General features: G+C 54.8%; 3 protein-coding genes across 5 annotated transcripts in view; 2 read left to right on the top strand and 1 right to left on the bottom strand.

Annotated features, from left to right (window-relative positions):
- The window catches only part of NAPA (NSF attachment protein alpha), a 128,934-nt gene extending 124,023 nt beyond the window's left edge, over positions 1–4,911 (top strand). Inside the window, exons 8-12 of the mRNA XM_050772325.1 lie at positions 8–92; positions 920–1,024; positions 2,174–2,242; positions 3,118–3,168; positions 4,160–4,911. Coding sequence (XP_050628282.1) covers positions 8–92; positions 920–1,024; positions 2,174–2,242; positions 3,118–3,168; positions 4,160–4,261 — 412 coding nt within the window. The 3' untranslated portion in view covers positions 4,262–4,911. The remainder of the gene's footprint in view (positions 1–7; positions 93–919; positions 1,025–2,173; positions 2,243–3,117; positions 3,169–4,159) is intronic.
- The window catches only part of NOP53 (NOP53 ribosome biogenesis factor), a 289,745-nt gene that overhangs the window by 262,450 nt on the left and 6,292 nt on the right, over positions 1–21,003 (bottom strand). The window lies entirely within an intron of this gene.
- KPTN (kaptin, actin binding protein) lies at positions 8,287–18,601 on the top strand. 3 transcript variants are annotated; one of them, XM_050772229.1, is made up of 12 exons: positions 8,287–8,621; positions 8,968–9,050; positions 9,173–9,257; positions 9,332–9,386; positions 12,110–12,185; positions 12,303–12,376; positions 12,722–12,831; positions 13,187–13,264; positions 16,017–16,092; positions 16,854–16,989; positions 17,080–17,262; positions 18,210–18,601. In XM_050772229.1, the coding sequence occupies exons 1-12, from the start codon at positions 8,399–8,401 to the stop codon at positions 18,336–18,338; spliced, it is 1,308 nt and encodes a 435-aa protein (XP_050628186.1). In that variant the 5' UTR covers positions 8,287–8,398; the 3' UTR covers positions 18,339–18,601. The 3 variants fall into 3 exon arrangements, with proteins under 3 accessions (XP_050628186.1, XP_050628188.1, XP_050628187.1); XM_050772231.1 differs by lacking the exon at positions 8,968–9,050 and having other exon boundaries at positions 8,306–8,336; positions 8,471–8,621; XM_050772230.1 differs by lacking the exon at positions 8,968–9,050 and having other exon boundaries at positions 8,311–8,378; positions 8,471–8,621.

Below are 21,003 nucleotides of genomic sequence, written 5' to 3'. Positions count from 1 at the left end.
CACACAGCTCAGCCAACAAGTGTCTGCTGAAGGTGGCTGGCTACGCCGCACTGTTGGAGCAGTATCAGAAGGCCATTGACATCTACGAGCAGGTGGGGACAGGTGGGGATGGCGGCCCCCATCCTGCCCCCTCCCAGGGCCTGTGCCTCTTCCCAAGCCCCGGCGCCTTGTTCTGGAACCACCCCTCCCCCGGCTCGCCCTCTGCCTCTTCCCGCACAGCCCTTGCCATGTCATCCCCCCACCCCATCTTCAGTCTGGCTGAACATTCTCCACCTACGACTCCATGCCGTGTCAGCACCGTCTCCCTGGCTGTGCCCCTCCCACACCCCTCGCAGAGCTTCCTGGAGGGGCCCAGAGCGAGGCTGGCTAAAGAACCCAGAGGGAGGCAACGGGAAGAAGTGCCAAGAGGCCCAGGGTGGCTGTGGGCACCCCACCCCATGGCACGATGGTCCTCATCCACAGTGGGAGGGAGGGAGTGTCACATGGGGTCCCCCCAGCGTGCATGGAGCCCTGGGTGATGGCCAAGAAAAAGGCAGGCAGCTGGCCCCTGGGGAGAGAAGGGTGGGTGCCGCCTCTCATGTTCCTGCCGCCCCTCTGCCCACTGCCATGCCAGCCTCCTGTTGGTCGTGACAGCCAGGCCGCCACCTCCCCACTGTCTCAGGTTTTTGGGAGCCCTCGAACACCTGGCTACAGCCTCCACCTCCACCCAGCCACCATCACACCCTGGTCTTGGTTGCTTACGCACTGGCCACTGATCTCCCCAAGCCAGTCCCTGGCTCCCTGCCATTGGGGTCCTGGGTTAACGGCCTCACCCTGGGACATGGACCCAGCTCCCAGCTGGCCCCCCAGTGCCTGGCAGTGGCTCTAGCCCTCTGACTGCTTGCCCTGAGCTCACAGTGCCACTTCCCCATGGCTACAGGTGGGGACCAATGCCATGGACAGCCCCCTCCTCAAGTACAGTGCCAAAGACTACTTCTTCAAGGCGGCCCTCTGCCACTTCTGCATCGACATGCTCAACGCCAAGGTAGCGCGCCCCATGCCCACCAGACCACCGCGCCAGGCCAGGTCCTATTACCCCCCAAGATGGACGTGCTCCTCCCTCACGTCTGGCCCCTGCCAGGCAGCCTTTGGATGAGAAGTGTGAATCTCACAGCTGTGTTTCTGTGCTGGAGTCACCTGCCCGCCCAGCCTTGGAGGCTTTTGTAGGTCCAGCTCCTGCCTCACTTAGTGCTCTTTTCTTCATGGGTGCACGTTTTGAATCCTCGCTGCATCCCATTAAAGTCAGCACCATTGTCACCTCGTCTTACAAGTGAAGGTGGTGAGGCTGGGACGAGAGTCCCTTGTTTGAGGCCACATGGCTAGGGACCTGTAGCCCCAGCGTTCCAGATCTTTGTGACTCCCGTTGTCACGACTTTAGGTGTAGCTCACATGCCCACCTATTTTCGGGGCGCTTGGCAAAAGAGGGGCCAGAGAGGGCAGTGGGAGGGGACGTGGCCAGAGGGAAGGAGCTGGAGGGTTGGTGCTAGATTTTGCTTGGCTGGAGTTTTCCTGCCATTGCCTGGCAGAAGCATGGAGTCCAGGATTTCCTGGTGTCCCTGGCTGCCCAACCCCCTGCCTCACGGCCTGGGGTGATGGCCCCACACACCCCCCACACACACACCCCATAGAGCCCTGCTCTGCTGTGGGCACCGGTGGTGGGCAAAAGCTTGGGCTTTGTCAGACCAGGTTCACATTCCCACCCCATGTCTCACCGTGCCCTGGGCAGGTCACTGCCCCCTCTAGATCTGTTCCCTCACTTTCAAAAAGGGGCTCACCGTTATTTGACCCTCTCAGGGTCCTCAAGAAGCACCAGCCCCAGGCCTGCCATGGAGGATGTGCTCATTTGTCCCCTGCCCCAGCTGAGCCAGGTGGGAGGAGGCAGTGGGTACCTGTCTGAGGAGCCTTCCTCCTCCACCCACCTCTCCCTGCAGCCGTCTCTGCCAGCCAGGCTGGTGCTGAGCTCAGCTGCGGGAAGGTACTGACACACAGAGCCAGGTGACACCTGAGGCTAGAGGAGGGGCGCAAAGAGCTGACTCAGTATCACCAGACATCCCCAAGTCCCCTCGGCTGCTAGGCCAGCAGCTCTGAGGGCCCTCTTGTTACTAACTCGTCCTCCCCCTTCCCTGCTGCCCAGCTGGCTGTCCAGAAGTATGAGGAGCTGTTCCCAGCTTTCTCTGATTCCCGGGAATGCAAGTTGATGAAAGTAAGTGCTGGGTGCTCCAGCCTCCCCCTTCCCGAACCCCAGATGGGGGTGGCCGGGGCTCCAGGTGGGACAATCATCAAGACTTGTCCAGTGGTTCTCAGAGGGTATGTTGATTTTGTTTTCTTTTCTTTGGCCATTTGAGTCTCCATTTTCCAGATAAAGAAAGTACAACTTGGGGAGTGCTGGAGCTCGGGATGGCTGGGTGAACATACACACACACACCCCACATGCACATGACACGCATCCCACACACACACCACACCACACACACTACGTACACCACACACTACACGTACCACATACACCAAACACTACATACACTACACCAAACACTACATACACCACACCACACACACCACATGCTACACACACACCACACACGACACACACCTCACACAATCACAACACACACCACACACACACACGACACATCACACGACACACCACACACATCACACACGACACCACACACATCACACACTCTACACACACGACACACACCCCACACGACATACCTCACACACATAACACACACCACACACCCCACACACACCAAACACACCACACACACACCAAACACACCACAGACACACACACACCACAGACACACCACATATCCACACACACACACATTCTGTGTGATGTTCTATGTTGGTAAGGTTGCCCTGAGAGCTAGCCGTTTCTGATGAATAGGGCAGCAGGATTGCAACACGCCCCTACCTGTCCCCAGTTTAACCCACACGGACTGACCCTCTGAGAGTCCTCAGGAAACCCCAGCCCCAGGCCTGGCATACAGATAGTGTGTGCTTTCATCTAATCCAGGCCGACCTCAGGTCAGCCTGGGCCCCAGACCCCTCTCTGCCATTTCCTTGCAGAAGTTGCTAGAGGCCCACGAGGAGCAGAATGTGGACAGCTACACCGAGTCGGTGAGTGGCCCGCATGGGGGTCAGGCCCCTTCACAGGGATGGGTCCCCTAGGAAAGCCGCCCTTCTCAGACATGCTCTCCCCTGACATTCACCCATTTTTATCTGGCCCCCAGCCCACTGTGAATTTCTTTCTCCATTCACCCCAGAAACCTCACAAGTAGCCCCAAGAGATGCAGGGAGTGTTTTCCCCATTTTATAGATGGTGGCCTTGGCACCTCAGGGGCAGAGCTGGTGTTCAGAGCCACATCTGTGTGCTCCTGAAGACCAGGGTTCCTTGAGTCCCCCAGTTGAGTGTGTGAGACTCACAGTGGCCGCCTTGGGCACCCAGGAGGCACAGACTGAGAGGGAAAGGGTGAGAAGGAGAGTGGAGCTGAGGACACGGGAGAGGCGCCAGCTTCCCTCTGCCTGGTGGAGCCGCCCACGTGGCTCTCTCTCCCTTCCCTTTCTCTGTTCCCAGCGTTCCCGGGCTCAGTGGCGTCCGGCTTATAGGTCCTGATTCGCTCCTCTAATGGCACATGTCAAGCATTTCTCCCCAGGTGCCCCTCGGGAATGGAAGCCCCTAGCTGAGGACAGCGAGCAAATGCCATCCGGTTCCTCTTGCCCCAGACAGTGGGTGGCAACTCAGCCGGGAGTTCAGGGAGGGGATGCCCAGCAGGCTGCGGCTTCTGTCTCCCATGCCCCATGGCACTCAGGAGTGGCCTTTTCCGTATCTCCAGGCCTCAGTTTCCCACCCATTCAATGAGGATGCTGGACCTTTTTTTTTTTAAAGCTACAATCCCTCTCCCCCAAGGGAAATGTTGTGCCTAGCATAGTCAAGACAGACAAGAAGGAGCTCCCCTGGCTGAGTCGGGGCCTCGAGCCCTCCCTCTGCTCCTTCTCAGAGACCAGGGTGACAGGGACAGATCTTGAAAACCTTCAGACAAGTGCCCTTGGGCTGCAGGGTTGGGAACAGGGAGGAGCATGGCCAGCCCATCACCTGGTGTGCCCTCAGGTGAAGGAATATGACTCCATCTCCCGGCTGGACCAGTGGCTCACCACCATGCTGCTGCGCATCAAGAAGACCATCCAGGGCGACGAGGAGGACCTGCGCTAAGCCCCACCCAGCCTCCCAGCGCCCGTCTTCGTGTCCCATCTGCTTAGAGAGAGGTGGGGCCGAGACTTGCTGGAGAGCTTCCCTCCTTTCCCACCTGGGGAGTCCCGCAGGCCACAGTGGGCAGGTGGCAGCGGGGGTCAGCATGCGGGGGCACCAGAGGCCCAGGCTGCTGGCTGGACAGTCACCCTCTGCTCTCACTACATCCCTTGCTCCCTGCCCATTTATTTAAGCCCCCATAGGTGCCCTTCACCCCCAAAACCAGCTGTACAGAATCTTTGATACAGACCTATTTGCTAGGGGTGCTGCTGGGGGTTTGGGGTCAGCATCTGGCCCCCCATCTCCTGACCAGCTGATTCATGAGGCCGGTTTCTGTCTCTCCCACTTTTGTCCCCCAGCCAAGCTCTAAAGCACATGTAGCCGCTGAGACTTGCTGTCTCTACGGGGGGAAGCTCCTCTTCCCCCAAACTCTGGGAGCTTCCCCCAGCCTCCTGCAGCCCCGACCTCTCAGGTTAGACCCCGGGCCCTGGAGCTTAGGGGGTTGTCCCCGACCCCAGCCCCACACCTGCTCCTTCCCTAATGCTTTGAGGTTTTCTTGGTTGGAAGCTGCAGCTGGCCCGAGAAAGAAAATAAAAAACAACACTTTTGCATGAGTCTCTCTTCCTCCTTGTCTCTGCTACCCACTTTGCCCCTGGGCCGGTCACCTGTTCTCCTCACACTCCTGGTCCCCCAGACTCTGGGCAAGCTCTTGGGAGGTTGGGAGCATGCATCCTTGAAACACGTGTGGGCTGGGTCAGTTTCTAGGTTGGGGAGACCCAGGGATGGGTGGGCCTGGGGAGGAGCTCTGGCTTGGAAGTCCCAGAGCGCCCATCTTGATGTAACTTTCTCTGGGTTCTTGGGGTCCAGGGACCTTGGTTTCCTCAACTGGGATGCATGGTGATGATGCCACCCCTCAGAGCCAGTGGGAGGGTCGAATGTGACAATCCTCATGACTGCTTTGGATGAGAATGGGTGGAAGCTCGCCGAATCTCCCATGTCCACATTTCCCTGGCAGGAAGGCTGAACGCCCCGGTGACAGTTGTTCCATCTGTCACAGGACGGGGGAGGAAGCGGCTTTGGTGGGCAGAGTCTGAGGCCCGAGTGGGTCTGGGGAGTGGGGGAGGAGATAGCAGGAGCCTTTGCCCGGGAAAAGTGGGCAGGAACCAGCTGCCTCCACCACACTCCACAATGTGCATGTTGGGGGACCTGTCTGTTACGCATGTGCTTTACCCTGCCCTGCGCAGGGCCCCTCACTATGGAGGAGACGGGCTGGAGGAGGCTCAGTGCTCAGGCAGGATGGGAAAGTGTCAGGAAGTGAGCAGGGGCAGTACCTGCACAGAGGAGGGGCTGCCTAGGAAACCAGGGTATGCTCCTGGGAGAGAGGCTGCAGCCCAGTAAGCCTAGAGAAATGCAGGCGAGGTTCAAATTCCCTGACATCTGCCCTGCTCCTCTGTCCCCTGCAGCTCCTCCCACAGCTCCAGTGCATTGATAATGGCAGCAAAGACTCCTGAGACCTGAGATTGATTACCATGTCTGCCCCCGTTGTGCGCACTGGCTGAAGGATAGTGTGAGAATCTGTTTCTGCCATTCATGACCTAAATCAGTGATGCTCAGCCCTGACTATGCTTTAAAGTCATTAAAAGTATCCAGGCGTGGGGCTGGGTGCTGTGGCTCATGCCTGTAATCGCAGCACTTTGGGAGGCCCACGCTGGTGGATCACTTGAGGTCAGGAGTTCAAGACCAACCTAGCTGACATGGCAAAACCCTGTCTCTGCTAAAAATACAAAAATTAGGCATCATGGCGCAAAAATAAAAGTATCCAGGCTGGGGCCGCACTCTGATAAATTACGGTTTGACTAGGTTTCCTTACCCTTTTGTTTTGGGTTTTTGTTTTTGTTTTTTTTTTGTTTTTTTTTGAGATAGAGTCTCGCTCTATCACCCAGGCTGGAGTGCAGTGGTGCAATCTTGACTCACTGCAACCTCTGCCTCCCGGGTTCAAGTGATTCTCCTGCCTCAGCCTCCCGAGTAGCTGGGATTACAAGTGTGTGCCACTACGCCCAGCTAATTTTTGTATTTTTAGTAGAGACAGGGCTTCACCGTGTTGGCCAGGCTGGTCTCAAACTCCTGACCTCAGGTGATCCGCCTGCCTCAGCTTCCAAAGTGCTGGAATTACAGGCATGAGCCACCATGCCCGGCCTGTTTTGGTTTGCTTTTTAAAGCTTCATAGGCGGTTCAAGTGTGCAGTTAGGATTGGAAACCTCTGAACAGAATGATTCTTTCCTAACCTGTAACTTCATTTTTTTATTCATCCGCTCAACATGTGGCTTATAGGTTACTAGGGAGGGAAGACACCTGAAGGAAACGCACTGATGAAGTAGCACTAGACCCACGTGCCACTCCCTCAGCAAATTCACTAAGCACCTGCTGCATGCCAGGCCCTGGGAACACAGCAGCACTGATGGCATTCCCAGACTACCCTCCAGGAACTTCTCCCCACATCCAGAAATCTGGAATCATCACAAATTCCTTCTTGCCACCTCCCTTATCCAGTCTGCCTTTGAGAACTTTCCATTTGCTGTCTCTTACGTGCTCAGCACATAGTTTGTGATTTTTGACACATATTTACTGAATGCCTGCTTTGTGTCAGGTCTTGTGGTCCAGGTACAGGCGATAAGACCGTGATCAAGGGAGATCAGCTGCTTCCTTCATGGAGCTTGCAGTCTGTGTGTGCTCGAGGTGTCCAGGACAGCTGGCCAACCCCATGTCTTCTGGAAATGATACACAGATGTGCACAGACTACCCAAACCTTCGTGGCCTTCTAGGGACAAAGAAGCACAGATAGGAACCCCTGAAGGCCCCAGATTGGGGAACACCTGGTTTACATCCTGTCCCCACCACTAATGAGTCAGTCAGTGGAGTTACTCTTTCCGAGCCTCCATTTCATCCTCTGTAAACTGGGATAATAAACCCCTTTGAAGAGGTTTCTTTCTTGCAAAGATTAGTGAGATAGATTTGCAAAGGATGTCCAGGCACACAGTAAAAACTCAATGAATCCTGAATAAGTGAACCGGCAGGGAGGGTAACAGTAGGCCCTTGCAGAACAATTGTGAGGAGTCAGATTATCAGAGCCAGCATGACTGTCACCAAGTAGGTGTTCGATAAAAGAGTTGGTTATTATAGCTGGATCATTTTTCCTTGGGGTCAAGAAGAATGTATTCATTATTTTAAAGGTGATACTGTTAAGATTATGAAGTATGGTCCGGGCAAGGTGGTTCACACCTATAATCCTAGCACTTTGGGAGGTCGAAGTGGATCGCCTGAGGTCAGGAGTTAGAGACCAGCCTGGGCAACATAGCAAAACCCCATCTCTACTAAAAATAGAAAAACTAGCCAGGTGTGGTGGCGCCTGTAATCCCAGCTACTGGGGAGGCTGAGGCAGAAGAATCGCTTGAACCCAGGAGGCAGAGGTTGCAGTGAGCTGAGATCGCACCACTGCACTCCAGGGTGACAGAGCAAGACTCTGTCTCAAAAAAAAAAAAAAAAAAAAAAAAAAAAAGTGAACTGTGGAATTACCTTGTTTGGTTTCCAGTACTGACCGCTCGTTACTAGCTGTGTGATCTTAGGCAAGTTACTTTACCCCTCTGTGCTTCAATTCCTTCATCTGTAAAATGGATTTAAGTACCTACCTCCACCCCCTTCCAAATTTTTAATAAATTATATGGAATGCACTTATAGTAGTTCCTGGCACATAAGGGCAATATTAAGTTTTACGATGATGATGATTCGACCTTCCACACAGCATAGAGCGAGAAGCCGTGGCCGCCACCTCCCACCTCTTGTCACAGACTCCTTATGGCAGCCACTTGGTCCAGAAATGGAAAGGAGAAGAGTGCGCAGGCGCAGTGGGTCAAAGTTGCCTGGGAGACCCGAGCATGCAATCTGGCCGCCATCTTGGGAGAGGGCAACGCCAGCAGCTTCTTGTACGTCATCAGCCAGCGCAACGGCCGGGCACCCGGCGGTTCAGGTCGCTTAGAGAGTCGTAGGTTGGGTAGTGCGGGTTGCGGCGGGGGCTGCCGAGAGGGTGCGTAACTGAGGGGCGTGATGGGGGAGGCGGCCGTGGCCGCGGGGCCTTGTCCGCTGCGCGAGGACAGCTTCACGCGCTTCTCGTCGCAGAGCAATGTGTATGGGCTGGCAGGCGGCGCCGGCGGGCGCGGGGAGCTGCTGGCCGCCACGCTTAAAGGCAAGGTGCTCGGCTTCCGCTACCAAGACCTCCGACAGAAAATCCGGCCAGTGGCCAAGGAGCTGCAGTTCAACTACATTCCCGGTGGGTGGCGCTATGGTGCTGGGAGGGCCCTGGAACGTGGTGTTGAGAAGGCTTCTGAGGCTCTCTCTGAGCCGGGTCACCGTGCTGGGAGAATGGAATCGGGGTTGTTTAAGGGGGTCACTGGGATCAGGAGGCAGGCATAGTTGGGGCCTGGATGAGCCTAGGGTTTCAGGATTCTTCAGACTTACAGGTCAGGATCCCTGGTACCCAGGGAACAGAGGTCGGGTGATGGCGGTCAGGACTCAGACCAGAGGGCATGATCATTGCGGTGGCCGGAGTTCACCATGTTTGGGAGATCGGAGTCATGAGTCTACCTGACACTGAACTTAGAACTCTCCCCTCCCAGTGGACGCGGAGATTGTCTCCATTGACACTTTCAACAAGTCACCCCCCAAGCGGGGTCTGGTTGTGGGGATCACGTTCATCAAGGTACCTAGAGCCCCCTCCACCTCCCTTCGCCCTCCTCCTTACACACATGGTGAGTTCCACTGAGCTGCCCTAGATCCCACCTGCCACCCCTGCCCTCCCCTGAACCCCGTGTCCTCCCCCAGGATTCAGGGGACAAGGGCAGCCCCTTCCTGAACATTTACTGCGACTATGAGCCCGGCTCTGAGTACAACCTTGACTCCATTGCCCGTGAGTGAGGCGTGGACGGGAGGAGGGAGAGGGTCCCCAGCAGGTCCCCCATGCTCACGTGCCTGTCCCTACAGAGAGCTGCCTGAACCTGGAGCTCCAGTTCACTCCGTTCCAGCTGTGCCATGCAGAGTGAGTGTCCCCTGGGCATCCGCGCCCACCCCACTGTAAATGTAGAAACCCTGAGCTCTCAAACCCCTTCTTTACTTACAGACCCCTGTAGTCTGTTTCCCCTTTTGGAAAATAAAGAGGTTGTACTAGATTAGAGATTGAAAACTAAAATGCCAGCCGGGCACGGTGGCTTACACCTGTAATCCCAGCACTTTAAGAGGTCGAGGTGGATGGATCACCTGAGGTCAGGAGTTCGAGACCAGCCTGGCCAACATGACGAAACCCCGTCTCTACTAAAAATACAAAAATTAGCCGGGATGGTGGTACGCACCTGTAATCCCAGCTACTCAGGAGGCTGAGGCAGGAGAATCACTTGAACCTGGGAGGAGGAGGTTGCAGTGAGCCAAGATTGCACCACGGCATTCCAGCCCAGGTGACAAGAGCAAAACTCTGTCTCAAAAATAAATAAATTAAATTAAACTAAAATGCCTTTGGGGACCAGGGAGGTCGTGTGAGAATGGAAAGCACAAGTGTAATGTAACAGGTAGCATGTGTGCACACACGCATATGCAGCTGAGGTTGGAAAGCTGTAGCTAAGTGGAGACCACGAACTTGCCCACAATCAGATTCTATGTTTGTTTTTTAGAGCATCGTGCTTTTTTTTTTTTTTTTTTTTTTTTTTTTTTTTGAGATGGAGTCTCGCTCTGTTGCCAGACTGGAGTGCAGTGGCTTGATCTCAGCTCACTGCAACCTCTACCTCCCAGGTGCAAGTGATTCTCCTACTTCAGCCTCCTGAGTAGCTAGGATTACAGGCTCATGCCACCATGCCTGGCTACTTTTTATATTTTTAGTGTAGATTGGTTTTCACCATGTTGGCCAGGCTAGTCTCGAACTCCTGACCTCAGGCGATCCGCCTGCCTCAGCCTCCCAAAGTGCTGGGATTACAGGCGTGAGCCACCACACCCGGCCCAAGCATCATGATTTTAAGGTGGCCATAGACCAGATGGCCAAGGGGCCACCACCCTGCCATTCCTGAACTAGATAATCTGAGAGACTTGATGGAGCACCTGGGAATTCTGGGAATTCTGCACATCTAGAGTTCCCAGATTCTAACGTTCTAGAGTCTGACATTCCAAGATCAGAGATGCTAAGTTTTCTAGAGTCGTAAGCTCTAAGATTCCAACATTTGAATGTTCTACAGTAAGATAGAAGACAGAATCTTCTGAGGTTCTGTAATGATAAATTCCTGACATTCTTATCTTTCTTTTTTTTTTGAGATGGAGTCTCGCTGTCACCCAGGTTGGAGTACGGTGGCGCGATCTCGGCTCACTGCAAGCTCCGCCTCCTGGGTTCACGCCATTCTCCTGCCTCAGCCTCCCGAGTAGCTGGGACCACAGGCGCCCGCCACCACGCCCAACTAATTTTTTTTTTTTTTTTTGAGACGGAGTCTCGCTCTGTCGCCCAGGCTAGAGTGCAGTGGCGGGATCTCAGCTCACTGCAAGCTCCGCCTCCCGGGTTTATGCCATTCTCCTGCCTCAGCCTCCCAAGCAGCTGGGACTACAGGCTCCCGCCACCTCGCCTGGCTAGTTTTTTTTTTGTATTTTTTAGTAGAGACGGGGTTTCACCGTGTTAGCCAGGATGGTCTCAATCTCTTGACCTCGTGATCTGCCCGTCTCGGCCTCCCAAAGTGCTGGGATTACAGGCTTCCAACTAATTTTTTGTATTTTTAGTAGAGACGGGGTTTCACCGTGTTAGCCAGGATGGTCTCGATCTCCTGACCTCGTGATCCGTCCGCCCGCCTCGGCCTCCCAAAGTGCTGGGATTACAGGCGTGAGCCACTGCGCCCGGTGACATTCTCATCTTTCAAGGAGATAGAACATAGACCGTCTAGAATACCAAGGTGCTAGAACCCCAACGTGTGTGGAATCCATTCTAGAGTTCCAGATTCCATTCCAGAACACAGATGGTCTAGAACAGGGATTGGCAAACTTTTTTTGGTAGAAGTCCAGATACTAAATATTAGGCTTTGAGGGCCAGTCTGTCACAACTACTCACTTTGCCATTGTAGCCAGAAAGCAGCCATTGACACTGTGTAAATGAATGAATGTGGCTGTGTTCCAATAAAACTTTATTTACAAAAACAGATAGTGGGTTGGATTTGGTCTACAGGTCATAGTTGGCCAACCCCTGGTCTAACAGGTGAGAGTTCCCGAAACTGAAGATTCTAATTGCGCTAATGTTCTTCTTGCTAGGATTTGGATATTCTATCATTCCGTGAATCTGAAATCTGTGATGGCAAATTTTAGAAGTTTTAGTATTTCTAAGGAGACAGAAAACAGCACTTCTAGAATACTGGGGTTTCAGATTGAAGAGGTCCTAGCTTTCTAAGGTTCTACAGTTCATTCTGGAGTTCCACAATCCATTCCTAAATCCACAGAGCGAAGGTAGGAGTAGATGCGGGGTCTAAGAGTGGGAGGTTCTAGCAAGCCATGTTCCCTCAATTCTGAGATTGGGAGGTACATTCCCTGATTCTGAGATTCTCTGAGGGCTCGTTTCTACAGTTGTGTATTTCAAGGAGATAGAGTACTCAGGAGCTTGAGCCCTAAGATTCTAACCCTGGGTCTAGTGTCTGGATCCCGGAATATTAAGGTTCTCAACAGGCCGGGGTTTTTGCAAGAGGAGAGTTCTGGTTCTCAGACCACATGGATTCCACTACCTTGGGTTCTAGATTTCTCTGCTTTCAGGGTCCAGGTCGGGGATCAACTGGAGACTGTGTTTCTCTTGAGTGGGAATGACCCGGCTGTTCATCTCTACAAGGAGGTGAGGCGGGGAGGCGTGCTGGGCAGAGCCCTGTGGGGTTCACTGTGGGCTGGCGCTGGGTGGGTATATGTGTGAAACTGACTTAAGCGGGGGTGGGGTGGGTCTTGGTTCCCCCAGAACGAGGGGCTGCATCAGTTTGAGGAACAGCCCGTGGAAAACCTCTTCCCAGAGCTGACGAACCTGACCAGTAGGTAGGAGAGGCCCCGAAAGAGGCCACTGGGGACCGGGGCAGTGACCTCAGAGAAATCAGGCGGTGGGACCTTAGAGAAATTGGGCACCAGGGAGGAGCTCAGAAAAACGAGTCCACGGCCTGACTTCAGAGAAATTGATCAGCAGGGGTGACACTAGAAAAAACAAGAGGTGGACTCAGCCCTCGGGTGGTGAGAATTGACCCCAGAGGAATTGGGCGGTGAGGATTATCCAGCAGGAATCAGGGTCCCAGGGCTACAGGGAGGGGCAACTGCCCCTGGGGAGGCAGAGGGGCGGGGCTGGGCCCAGCAATGGCCCTCGGTCCTGTCCATCCATCCGCCCGCCAGCGTCCTCTGGCTGGACGTCCACAACCTCCCCGGCACGTCCCGGCGCCTCTCAGCTCTGGGCTGTCAGAGTGGTTATGTCCGTGTCGCCCACGTGGACCAGCAGAGTCGAGGTGAGGGCCACGGTGAGGCGGGGTAAGGGGTGGGGTTGAGGGCTGGGGGCGGGGCCAGGGTGGGGCTGAGGACTGGAGCTAGGTGGGGTAGGAGAGGGAGGTAAGGGGGTTGAGGGATGAGGGTGGGGCTAGCCGGGCGGGGCTAGGGTGGCGCCAAGGGCTGGAGCTGGGTGAGGTAGGGTAATGGGGGGAAGGGATGAGGGTGGGGCTTGGGGGCGGGGCTTGGGTGGGTTCGAGAGCTGCGGAGGGGCGGGGCTAGGGTGGGGCTGAATGGTGGCGGGGAAAGGCAAAAGTTTCAGGGCTGGGGGCGGGACCGGGGTGGGGCTGGGGCTCTGAGTCCTCGCTCTCCACGCAGAGGTTCTGCAGATGTGGTCGGTCCTGCAGGACGGCCCCATCTCCCGAGTGATCGTGTTCAGCCTCTCGGCCCCCAAGGGTGAGCTCTGGGTTTGAGGGGATGGGGAGAGAGCGGTGGAGGGAACGTGTCGGGGGAAGAGACAACTCTGCATTCTTGGGTCCTCCCACCCAGATTTGCACCCCTCTCCCAAAGTGTCCAGCCCCCAGTCCCTCCCTCCTGCATCCCCCACTCCAGGCCTTGAACTACAGTGCACCTCTTCCCTCCCCTCCCCTCCTGTGAATTTAACTTCCAGGACTGGCACATGGGGCCTAACCCATATATTTTCTGTTAGGGTCCAGAGTTGGTCTCCTCACTTTGGTGTAACCTTAGCCCCGCAGCCTGGGGCTGAGCGTCCACCTCTCCCTCTGTACCCTAACCTGCACGTCTCACATCGGGACTTCTTCACCCCACTCTGTGGACCCTTCACTGTGTCTCTTGCTGCAGTCTAGCTCCCGGCTATGCTCCTGGACTCACCACCGTCCCACCACTCAGAGTCTAGCCTTTTCCCCAGTATGCTGATCATTCCTGCTCCTTTACTGGGGTCTGTCCCTGACTGGCATTTTGCTTTTTTAAAAAAGTTTTGACTAGGCGCGGTAATCCCATCACTTTGGGAGGCTGAAGCAGGCAGATCACCTGAGGTCAGGAGTTCAGGACCAGCCTGACCAACACGGTGAAACCCCATCTCTACTAAAAATACAAAAATTAGCAGGGCGTGGTGGCGGGCGCCTGTAATCCCAGCTACTCAGGAGGCTGAGGCAGAAGAAGCGCTTGAACCTAGGAGGTGGAGGTGGCAGTGAGCTGAGATCACACCACTGCCCTCCAGCCTGGGCGACGGAGTGAGACTCTGTCTCAAAAAAGAAAAAAAAAAATTATTTCAATCACTTTGGGGACACAAGTGGTTTTGGTTGCATGGATAAATTCTATAGTGATGGATTCTGAGATTTTAATACACCCATCACCCGAGTAGCGTCTGTTGTACCTAATGTGTAGCTTTTTTTTTTTTTTTTTGAGACGGAGTCTCGCTCTGTCGCCCAGCCCAGGCTGGAGTGCAGTGGCGCGATCTCGGCTCACTGCAAGCTCCGCCTCCCGGGTTTACGCCATTCTCCTGCCTCAGCCTCCTGTGTAGCTGGGACTACAGGCGCCCGCCACCTCGCCCGGCTAGTTTTTTTGTATTTTTTTAGTAGAGACGGGGTTTCACCGTGTTCGCCAGGATGGTCTCGATCTCCTGACCTCGTGATCCGCCCGTCTCGGCCTCCCAAAGTGCTGGGATCACAGGCTTGAGCCACCGCGCCCGGCCTAATGTGTAGCTTTTTTTTTTTTTTTTTTTTTTTTTTTTTTTTTTTTTTTTTTTGAGACGGAGTCTCGCTCTGTCGCCCAGCCCAGGCTGGAGTGCAGTGGCGCGATCTCGGCTCACTGCAAGCTCCGCCTCCCGGGTTCACGCCATTCTCCTGCCTCAGCCTCCCGAGTAGCTGGGACTACAGGCGCCCACAACCGCGCCCGGCTAATTTTTTTGTATTTTTAGTAGAGACGGGGTTTCACCGTGGTCTCGATCTCCTGACCTTGTGATCCGCCCGCCTCGGCCTCCCAAAGTGCTGGGATTACAGGCGTGAGCCACCGCGCCCGGCCTGATGTGTAGCTTTTATCCCACACCCTCTCCCACCTTCCCGCTTCTGAATCTCCAAACCCCATCATATACTCTGTATGCCTTTGTGTACTCATAGCTTAGCTCCCTCTTCTGTGAGAACATACATTTTTTGGTTTTCCACTCCTGTGTTACTGCACTTAGGATAAGGATCTCCAGTTCCATCTAAGTTGCTGCAAAAGACAACATTTCATTCCTTTTTATGACTTGTGTAGTATTCCATGGTGTATATATGCCACATTTTCTTTCTCCACTCATTAGTCGATGGCCACTTAGGTTAGTTCCACATCTTTGCAGTTGTGAAGGGCTGCTGTAAACATACATGCACAAATGTCTTTTTTTTTTTTTTTCCCCAGAGAGAGTCTGGCTCTGTCGCCCAGGCTGGAGTGCATTGGCTCAATCTCGGCTCACTGTCACCTCCACCTCCCGGGTTCAAGTAATTCCCCTGCCTCAGCCTCCTGAGTAGCTGGGATTACAAGCGTATGCCATCACACCGGGCTAATTTTTGTGTCTAATTTTTGTGTTTTTAGTAGAGACGGGGTTTCACCATGTTGGCCAGGCTAGTCTCGAACTCCTGACCTCAGGCGATCCGCCTGCCTCGATCTCCCAAAATGCTGGGATTACAGGCGTGAGCCACCGCACCCGGAACCTCAGACTATCATCTAACACCTATTTCTCCTTCTGGTGTCTGACGTTCATAATTTCTCTCATAGGCCAATCTTTTACCCTCCCTCTGTAACACAGCCTCAAGAGTTTTTCCAGAGATCTAACCTGCATGTCTGTCATTAAAGGGGCCTGGGGTATGACGAGGAGCCCAGAACCTGTCCCCACAAAACCATTCCCCTCTTCATTCATGTTTTTTTTTTTTCTGAGACGGAGTCTCGCTCTGTCACCCAGGCTGGAGTGCAGTGGTGCGATCTCGGCTCACTCCAACCTCCGCCTCCCAGGTTCAAGCAATTCTCCTGCCTCAGCCTCCTGAGTAGCTGGCATTACAGGTGCCTGCCACCATGCCTGACTAATTTTTATATTTTTAGTAGAGGCGGGGTTTTATCACGTTGACCAGGATGGTCTTGAACTCCTGACCTCAGCTGATCCACCCGCCTCGACCTCTCAAGAGTGCTGGGATTACCATTCATGTTTCTTCTCCAGAGACCAAGGACAAGCCAGCACAGGATGAGTACAGCGTGCTTGTGGCCAGCATGTTGGAGCCAGCAGTGGTGTATCGGTAAGGGGGCCTGAGACACATGGGTGTGGTCTAACCTTGTTTCTTTGCGCTGTGGTCTAATCTTGTCATTCTCTACAGTAAGTTCCTTTGGGTGGATTACTCAGAGCTGGACAAGTAAAGATACTTGTGACCCAGGGGCGGGGGCTGTGAATATTGAAGTCTAGATTTGCAGGGAATATGTTGAGGTAGGGGGGTGGGAGCAGAGATGCCCCCTGGAGTGGATGTAGTAGGTGTGCTGGCAAATGGCTAATCACTGGCTATGCACGAGGAAAGCCCAGGTTTGTAGCATTTACCAGAGTTTCCAGAGTGTAAATACTTCTGCTACAGTGGCTTTCGAACCATGAACGTGATTACATGGGAACGTTGCCCAGTCAGCTCTCAGAAGCGACTATGGCCAGCTCTGGCACCCCTCTAGGGGTGGTGAAGGTGTCCGGCCAGGGCTAAGCCCTCTTTGGGGTCCCATGAAGGCAGCGTGGGTGTCTAGATTGAGGACACGTGTGTCTGAATCCCCAGATGGGACCCTGTGGCTTTCCATCTGGGAGTGAGGTGGTCCCGGAGGTGAAGGGCTTGAGTGCACAGGTGGACCCCTCGCTGGATCTATGAATATGTCCAAATCTGAGATGATGATGTCTAGGCTTCCGGAGGACCAGTGTGTCTAGGCCTGAGAAGGGAAGCAGTACCGGTGCCCAGCTCAGCGTCTGCCAAGGGTGCCGGGCACTGCAAGCTGACCCCAGTCTGTCTGCTGCATTTGGGACCCTCAGGGACCTGCTGCACCGGGGCCTTGAAGACCAGCTTCTCCTGCCCGGCAGTGACCAATTTGACAGCGTCCTCTGCGGCCTGGTCACCGACGTGGATTTGGATGGGCGGCCAGAAGTCCTGGTGGCCACCTACGGACAGGTGGGACCTGACGGTTGGAGCCACCCCCCACCGGCCTCCCTCCACTGTGCTCCCCGTCTACCTGTGTGACCTCACTCTCCATCCCTGCAGGAACTGCTGTGTTATAAGTACCAGGGCCCAGAGTCGGGGCTCCCTGAGGCCCAGCACGGGTTCCGCCTGCTGTGGCAGCGGGGCTTCTCCAGTCCCCTGCTGGCCATGGCTCACGTGGACCTGACCGGGGACGGGCTGCAGGAGCTTGCCGTGGTCTCCCTGAAGGGCGTGCACATCCTGCAGGTAACCCCGGCTCTCGGGGAGAAGGGTTGACCTCAGCAGTTTCGGGCAGCAGGTGCAGGCCACCTCCCAGGGGAGGGAGGAACTCATTTCTGGTAGGCAGTTCCTACCGGCCAGGACAGCTCCCAGGAGAAAGGGGCACCTGTGAGCGCTCACAGCAGCTGGGGTGGGGGCACCGGCCTGATGAAGGAGATTTATTTATTTATTTATTCTTTTATTCTTTTATTTTTGAAACAGAGTCTTGCTCTGTCACCCAAGCTGGAGTGCAGTGACTCGATCTCAGCTCACTGCAACCACCTCCCAGGTTCAAACGATTCTCATGCCTGAGCCTCTCAAACAGCTGGGATTACAGGTGCCCGCCACCACACCCAGCTAATTTTTGTATTTTTAGTAGAGACGGGGTTTCACCATGTTGCCCAGGTTGGTCTTGAACTTCTGGCCTCAAGTCATCCGCCCACCTCGGCCTCCCAACGTGCTGGGATTACAGGCGTGAGCCACCGGCCCTTTTTTTTTTTTTTTTTTTTTTTTTTTTTTGAGACAAAGTCTTGCTCTGTTTCCCAGGCTAGAGTGCAGTGGCGTGATCTGAGTTCACTGCAACCTTCACCTTCTGGGTTGAAGTGATTCTCCTGCCTCAGCCTCCTGAGTAGCTGGGATTATAGGCGCCTGCCTCCACGCCTGGCTACATTTTATGTTCCTTCTAATCTCATTTCCTTACATTTGGGTCTAGGCTTTGTCCCTCCCACCGGAAATTCGCTTAAGGCCACTCCCCTTCACCCCATCACAGGGGCCCATTCCCATCCCACACACTGTGGTCTGCTCTCTGCCCTCCCACCTGAGCCGAGCTCCTGGCCTTTGGAGTTGCTTCACTCCAGACAGTCCCGCCATGATGTAACCTTCCCCCCTGCAGCTCTTCCTCAGCTCCGTCCCCCTCCTTCTCTTGTTCCCCACAGCACAGCCTGATCCAGGCCTCGGAGCTGGTCTTGACCCGGCTTCGACGTCAAGTGGAGCAGAGGAGACGTCAGCTACAGGGGTCGGAGGATGAGGCAGGTGCAGGGCCAGCTGAGAATGCAGCCTCTTAAGCACCCACGCACCCACTCTCCCCAGACCTGGGGCGACTCATGGCGTGCTCACCGCCACCCGCTGGTGGGGGGTGTCCTGAAGGACAGGATGCTGTCCTCAGACCTCCCCAGGGTGGTGAAGCTGTGCCCTGAGACCCCAGCTAACCCACTTCTCTCTCTGTGCCTCAGTGTCCCTATTTGAAAGCAGGGATGATCCCGACCCACCCTGTCCACTCTCAATGAGAACTGGCTAACTGATGGTTATTTATATGTCCAGAAGAACAGCATTTCCCAGTTGTCTCGATTATTTTGTTCGGCAAGCACTTGGTGGGCACCTGCTGTATGCCTGGCTCTGTGATGGATGCTGGATTCACCCAGAGGAATTGAGGGAGACGGATTTGGGGGAGAGGGAATCCAAGGCTAGACCCAGAAACAGGATGGAGGTTAGGTCCCAGGGTAGAACCCGAGAGAAAGAAATGAGGTGACACCTTAGCAGAAAGGCTAAAGTTAAACTGATATGGAACAGACTGTGTAAAGTGGAAGGAAAAGAACTGAGGTTAGACCCCAGCAAGTGAATTGAGGTTAGACCCTAGTGGAGTGGGCTGACATGAGACGCCGGTGGAAGGATCTAGATCTGAGGGTAGATCCCAGTGGAAAGGCAAAGAGCTTGAGCGTTTAGAGGAAAACTTGTGGATAGAAAGGGCTGCTGTGGGAGAGCAGTGGTCCATTTGTAGCAGAGGGTCTGAGGCTAGACTCCCTATGAATAATGCTGAGGTTGGACCCCAACAAAAAGTAGGTATGGCCAGACCCCTGCAAGGGGCCAGGGTTAAACCCCAGCAGAAAGTGAGCTTAGTTCCCAGTGGGGAGCACTGAGGCAAGACCCAGGGAGAAGACTTGCAGGCTAGACCGTGCTAGAAAGGGCTAAGCTTAGACCTAATCTAAAATGCCCAGGGGGTTGGGGGCCCAGGGAGCGGGAGACAAGCCTGATTCTCCCAGCCTGTGGTGGTAGGAGTTGCCTTGCCTGTGGTCTTGTGTGTGTGTGTGTGAGACGGAGTCTCATTCTGTCTCCCAGGCTGGAGTGCAGTGGCGCAATCTCTGCTCACAGCAACCTCCGCCTCCCAGTTCAAGCGATTCTCCTGCCTCAGCCGCCTGAGTAGCTGGGATTACAAGCGTGCATCACCATGCCCGGCTAATTTTTTTTGTATTTTTAGTAGAGACAGGGTTTCACCATGCTGGCCAGGCTGGTCTCAAACTCCTGATCACAGGTGATCCGCCCGCCTGGGCCTCCCAAAGTGCTGGGATGACAGGCGTGAGTCACCGTGCCCGGCCTCCTGTGCTCCTTTCTGTGTTACCAGGAGAAGGAATCAGAGGCCTGTGTCTCTAGGACCAGTGGGGGACCAGGGCGGGAACGATACAAGTCTTGTCCTCCCTCCACTGCAGGCCAGGAATAGAATCTGGGTCAGCAGGGTTGGGGGATGATCATTTCCTGGGCCATATCCAGGCTGGGGGCAGGAGTTGGGCAGGACACCTGCTTCCTGGGGGGTTCAGGGGAGAGGCAGACACTGTAGTCATTCTGGCCATCTGTCTGCCTCCCGCTATGGAGGTCCACCCAGAAGTCTGACCACCAGCACTGACAGAAGACCCAGCCACCAGTTGTCTACCGAGCGTTTATGGGAGTTAGGAGCTCAGCAACTCCTGGCCATCCCTGTCTTCACCCTCTTTCCCAGAAGCCAGGCCCAGGCGTGGGAAGTTGCAGGGAGCCGGATCCTCTCCCTCCCCTGGCAGCAGGCCTGATGGTGTCCAGCCAGGACTGGCAGTGGGCAGGACCGGTGGCACGAGCAGGGCCCCCTCCCTCCCACTGTCCACCTGCGGAGAAGGAGCGCTCCACACCGACTCACACACCATCACCCCCTGTCGTGGGGGGGAGTGGGATTGGGAGTGGGTGTAGTGATGGTATGCCTTGCAGAGGTGTGTGCTTGTGTGGGGGTATGTGTGTGGGCCCATCAGAGGGCACGTGAGTTTGTGTCTTCAGGAGCCCAGGCCACCTGCCTGGACCTTTGCAGTTCATTTCTGTTTCTTTTTTTTTAGAGACGGAGTCTCACTCTGTCACCTAGGCTAGAGTACAGTGGCATGATCACAGCTCACGGCAGCCTCCACCTCGCAGGTTCAAGTGATTCTCCTGCCTCAGCCTCCCAAGTAGCTTACAGGATTACAGGTGTGTGCCACCTCGCCCAGCTACTTTTTGTATTTTTAGTAGGGATGGGGTTTCGCCTTGTTGGCCAGGCTGGTCTCAAATTCCTGACATCAAATGATCCGCCTGCCTTGGCCTCCCAAAGTGCTGGGATTACAGGCGTGAGCCACCGTGCCCGGCCTGCAGGTCTCTTCTTGCCTTGACCCGTCCTCAGCCTGGGGAATTGTACGGTGCAGCAGTTAAGGGTGTGGAATCTGGAGCCATATTTACCACCTCGTGCCTTGGTTTCCCTGTCTGTAAGTGGAGCTCATAATAGCATTTACCTCACAAAGTTGGTGTAACGGTCGATTGTGTCAACATATGTCCTGAATTTATTTTAAAAAAAAAAGTTAGAACATGCCAGGTGCGGTGGCTCTTACCTGTAATCCCAGCACTTTGGGAGGCCGAGGCAGAAGGATTGCTTGAGCCCAGGAGTTGGAGACCAGCCTGAGTAAC

This window comes from Macaca thibetana, chromosome 19, assembly GCF_024542745.1.
Source record: "Macaca thibetana thibetana isolate TM-01 chromosome 19, ASM2454274v1, whole genome shotgun sequence".
Classification (NCBI taxonomy): domain Eukaryota; kingdom Metazoa; phylum Chordata; class Mammalia; order Primates; family Cercopithecidae; genus Macaca; species Macaca thibetana.
The sequence above is the reverse complement of the archived record's forward strand: the minus strand, read 5'-3'. Positions and strand labels throughout refer to the sequence as shown.

What these genes read in the sequence shown, in the direction of transcription:
- KPTN (XM_050772229.1), top strand. Translation starts at nt 8,399, where the DNA reads ATGGGGGAGGCGGCCGTGGCCGCGGGGCCTTGTCCGCTGCGCGAGGAC. An exon ending in CAACCTTGACTCCATTGCCC is followed by an intron (nt 9,258 to 9,331) that starts GTGAGTGAGGCG and finishes CTGTCCCTACAG; the next exon opens with AGAGCTGCCTGAACCTGGAG. An exon ending in CTGTTCATCTCTACAAGGAG is followed by an intron (nt 12,186 to 12,302) that starts GTGAGGCGGGGA and finishes TGGTTCCCCCAG; the next exon opens with AACGAGGGGCTGCATCAGTT.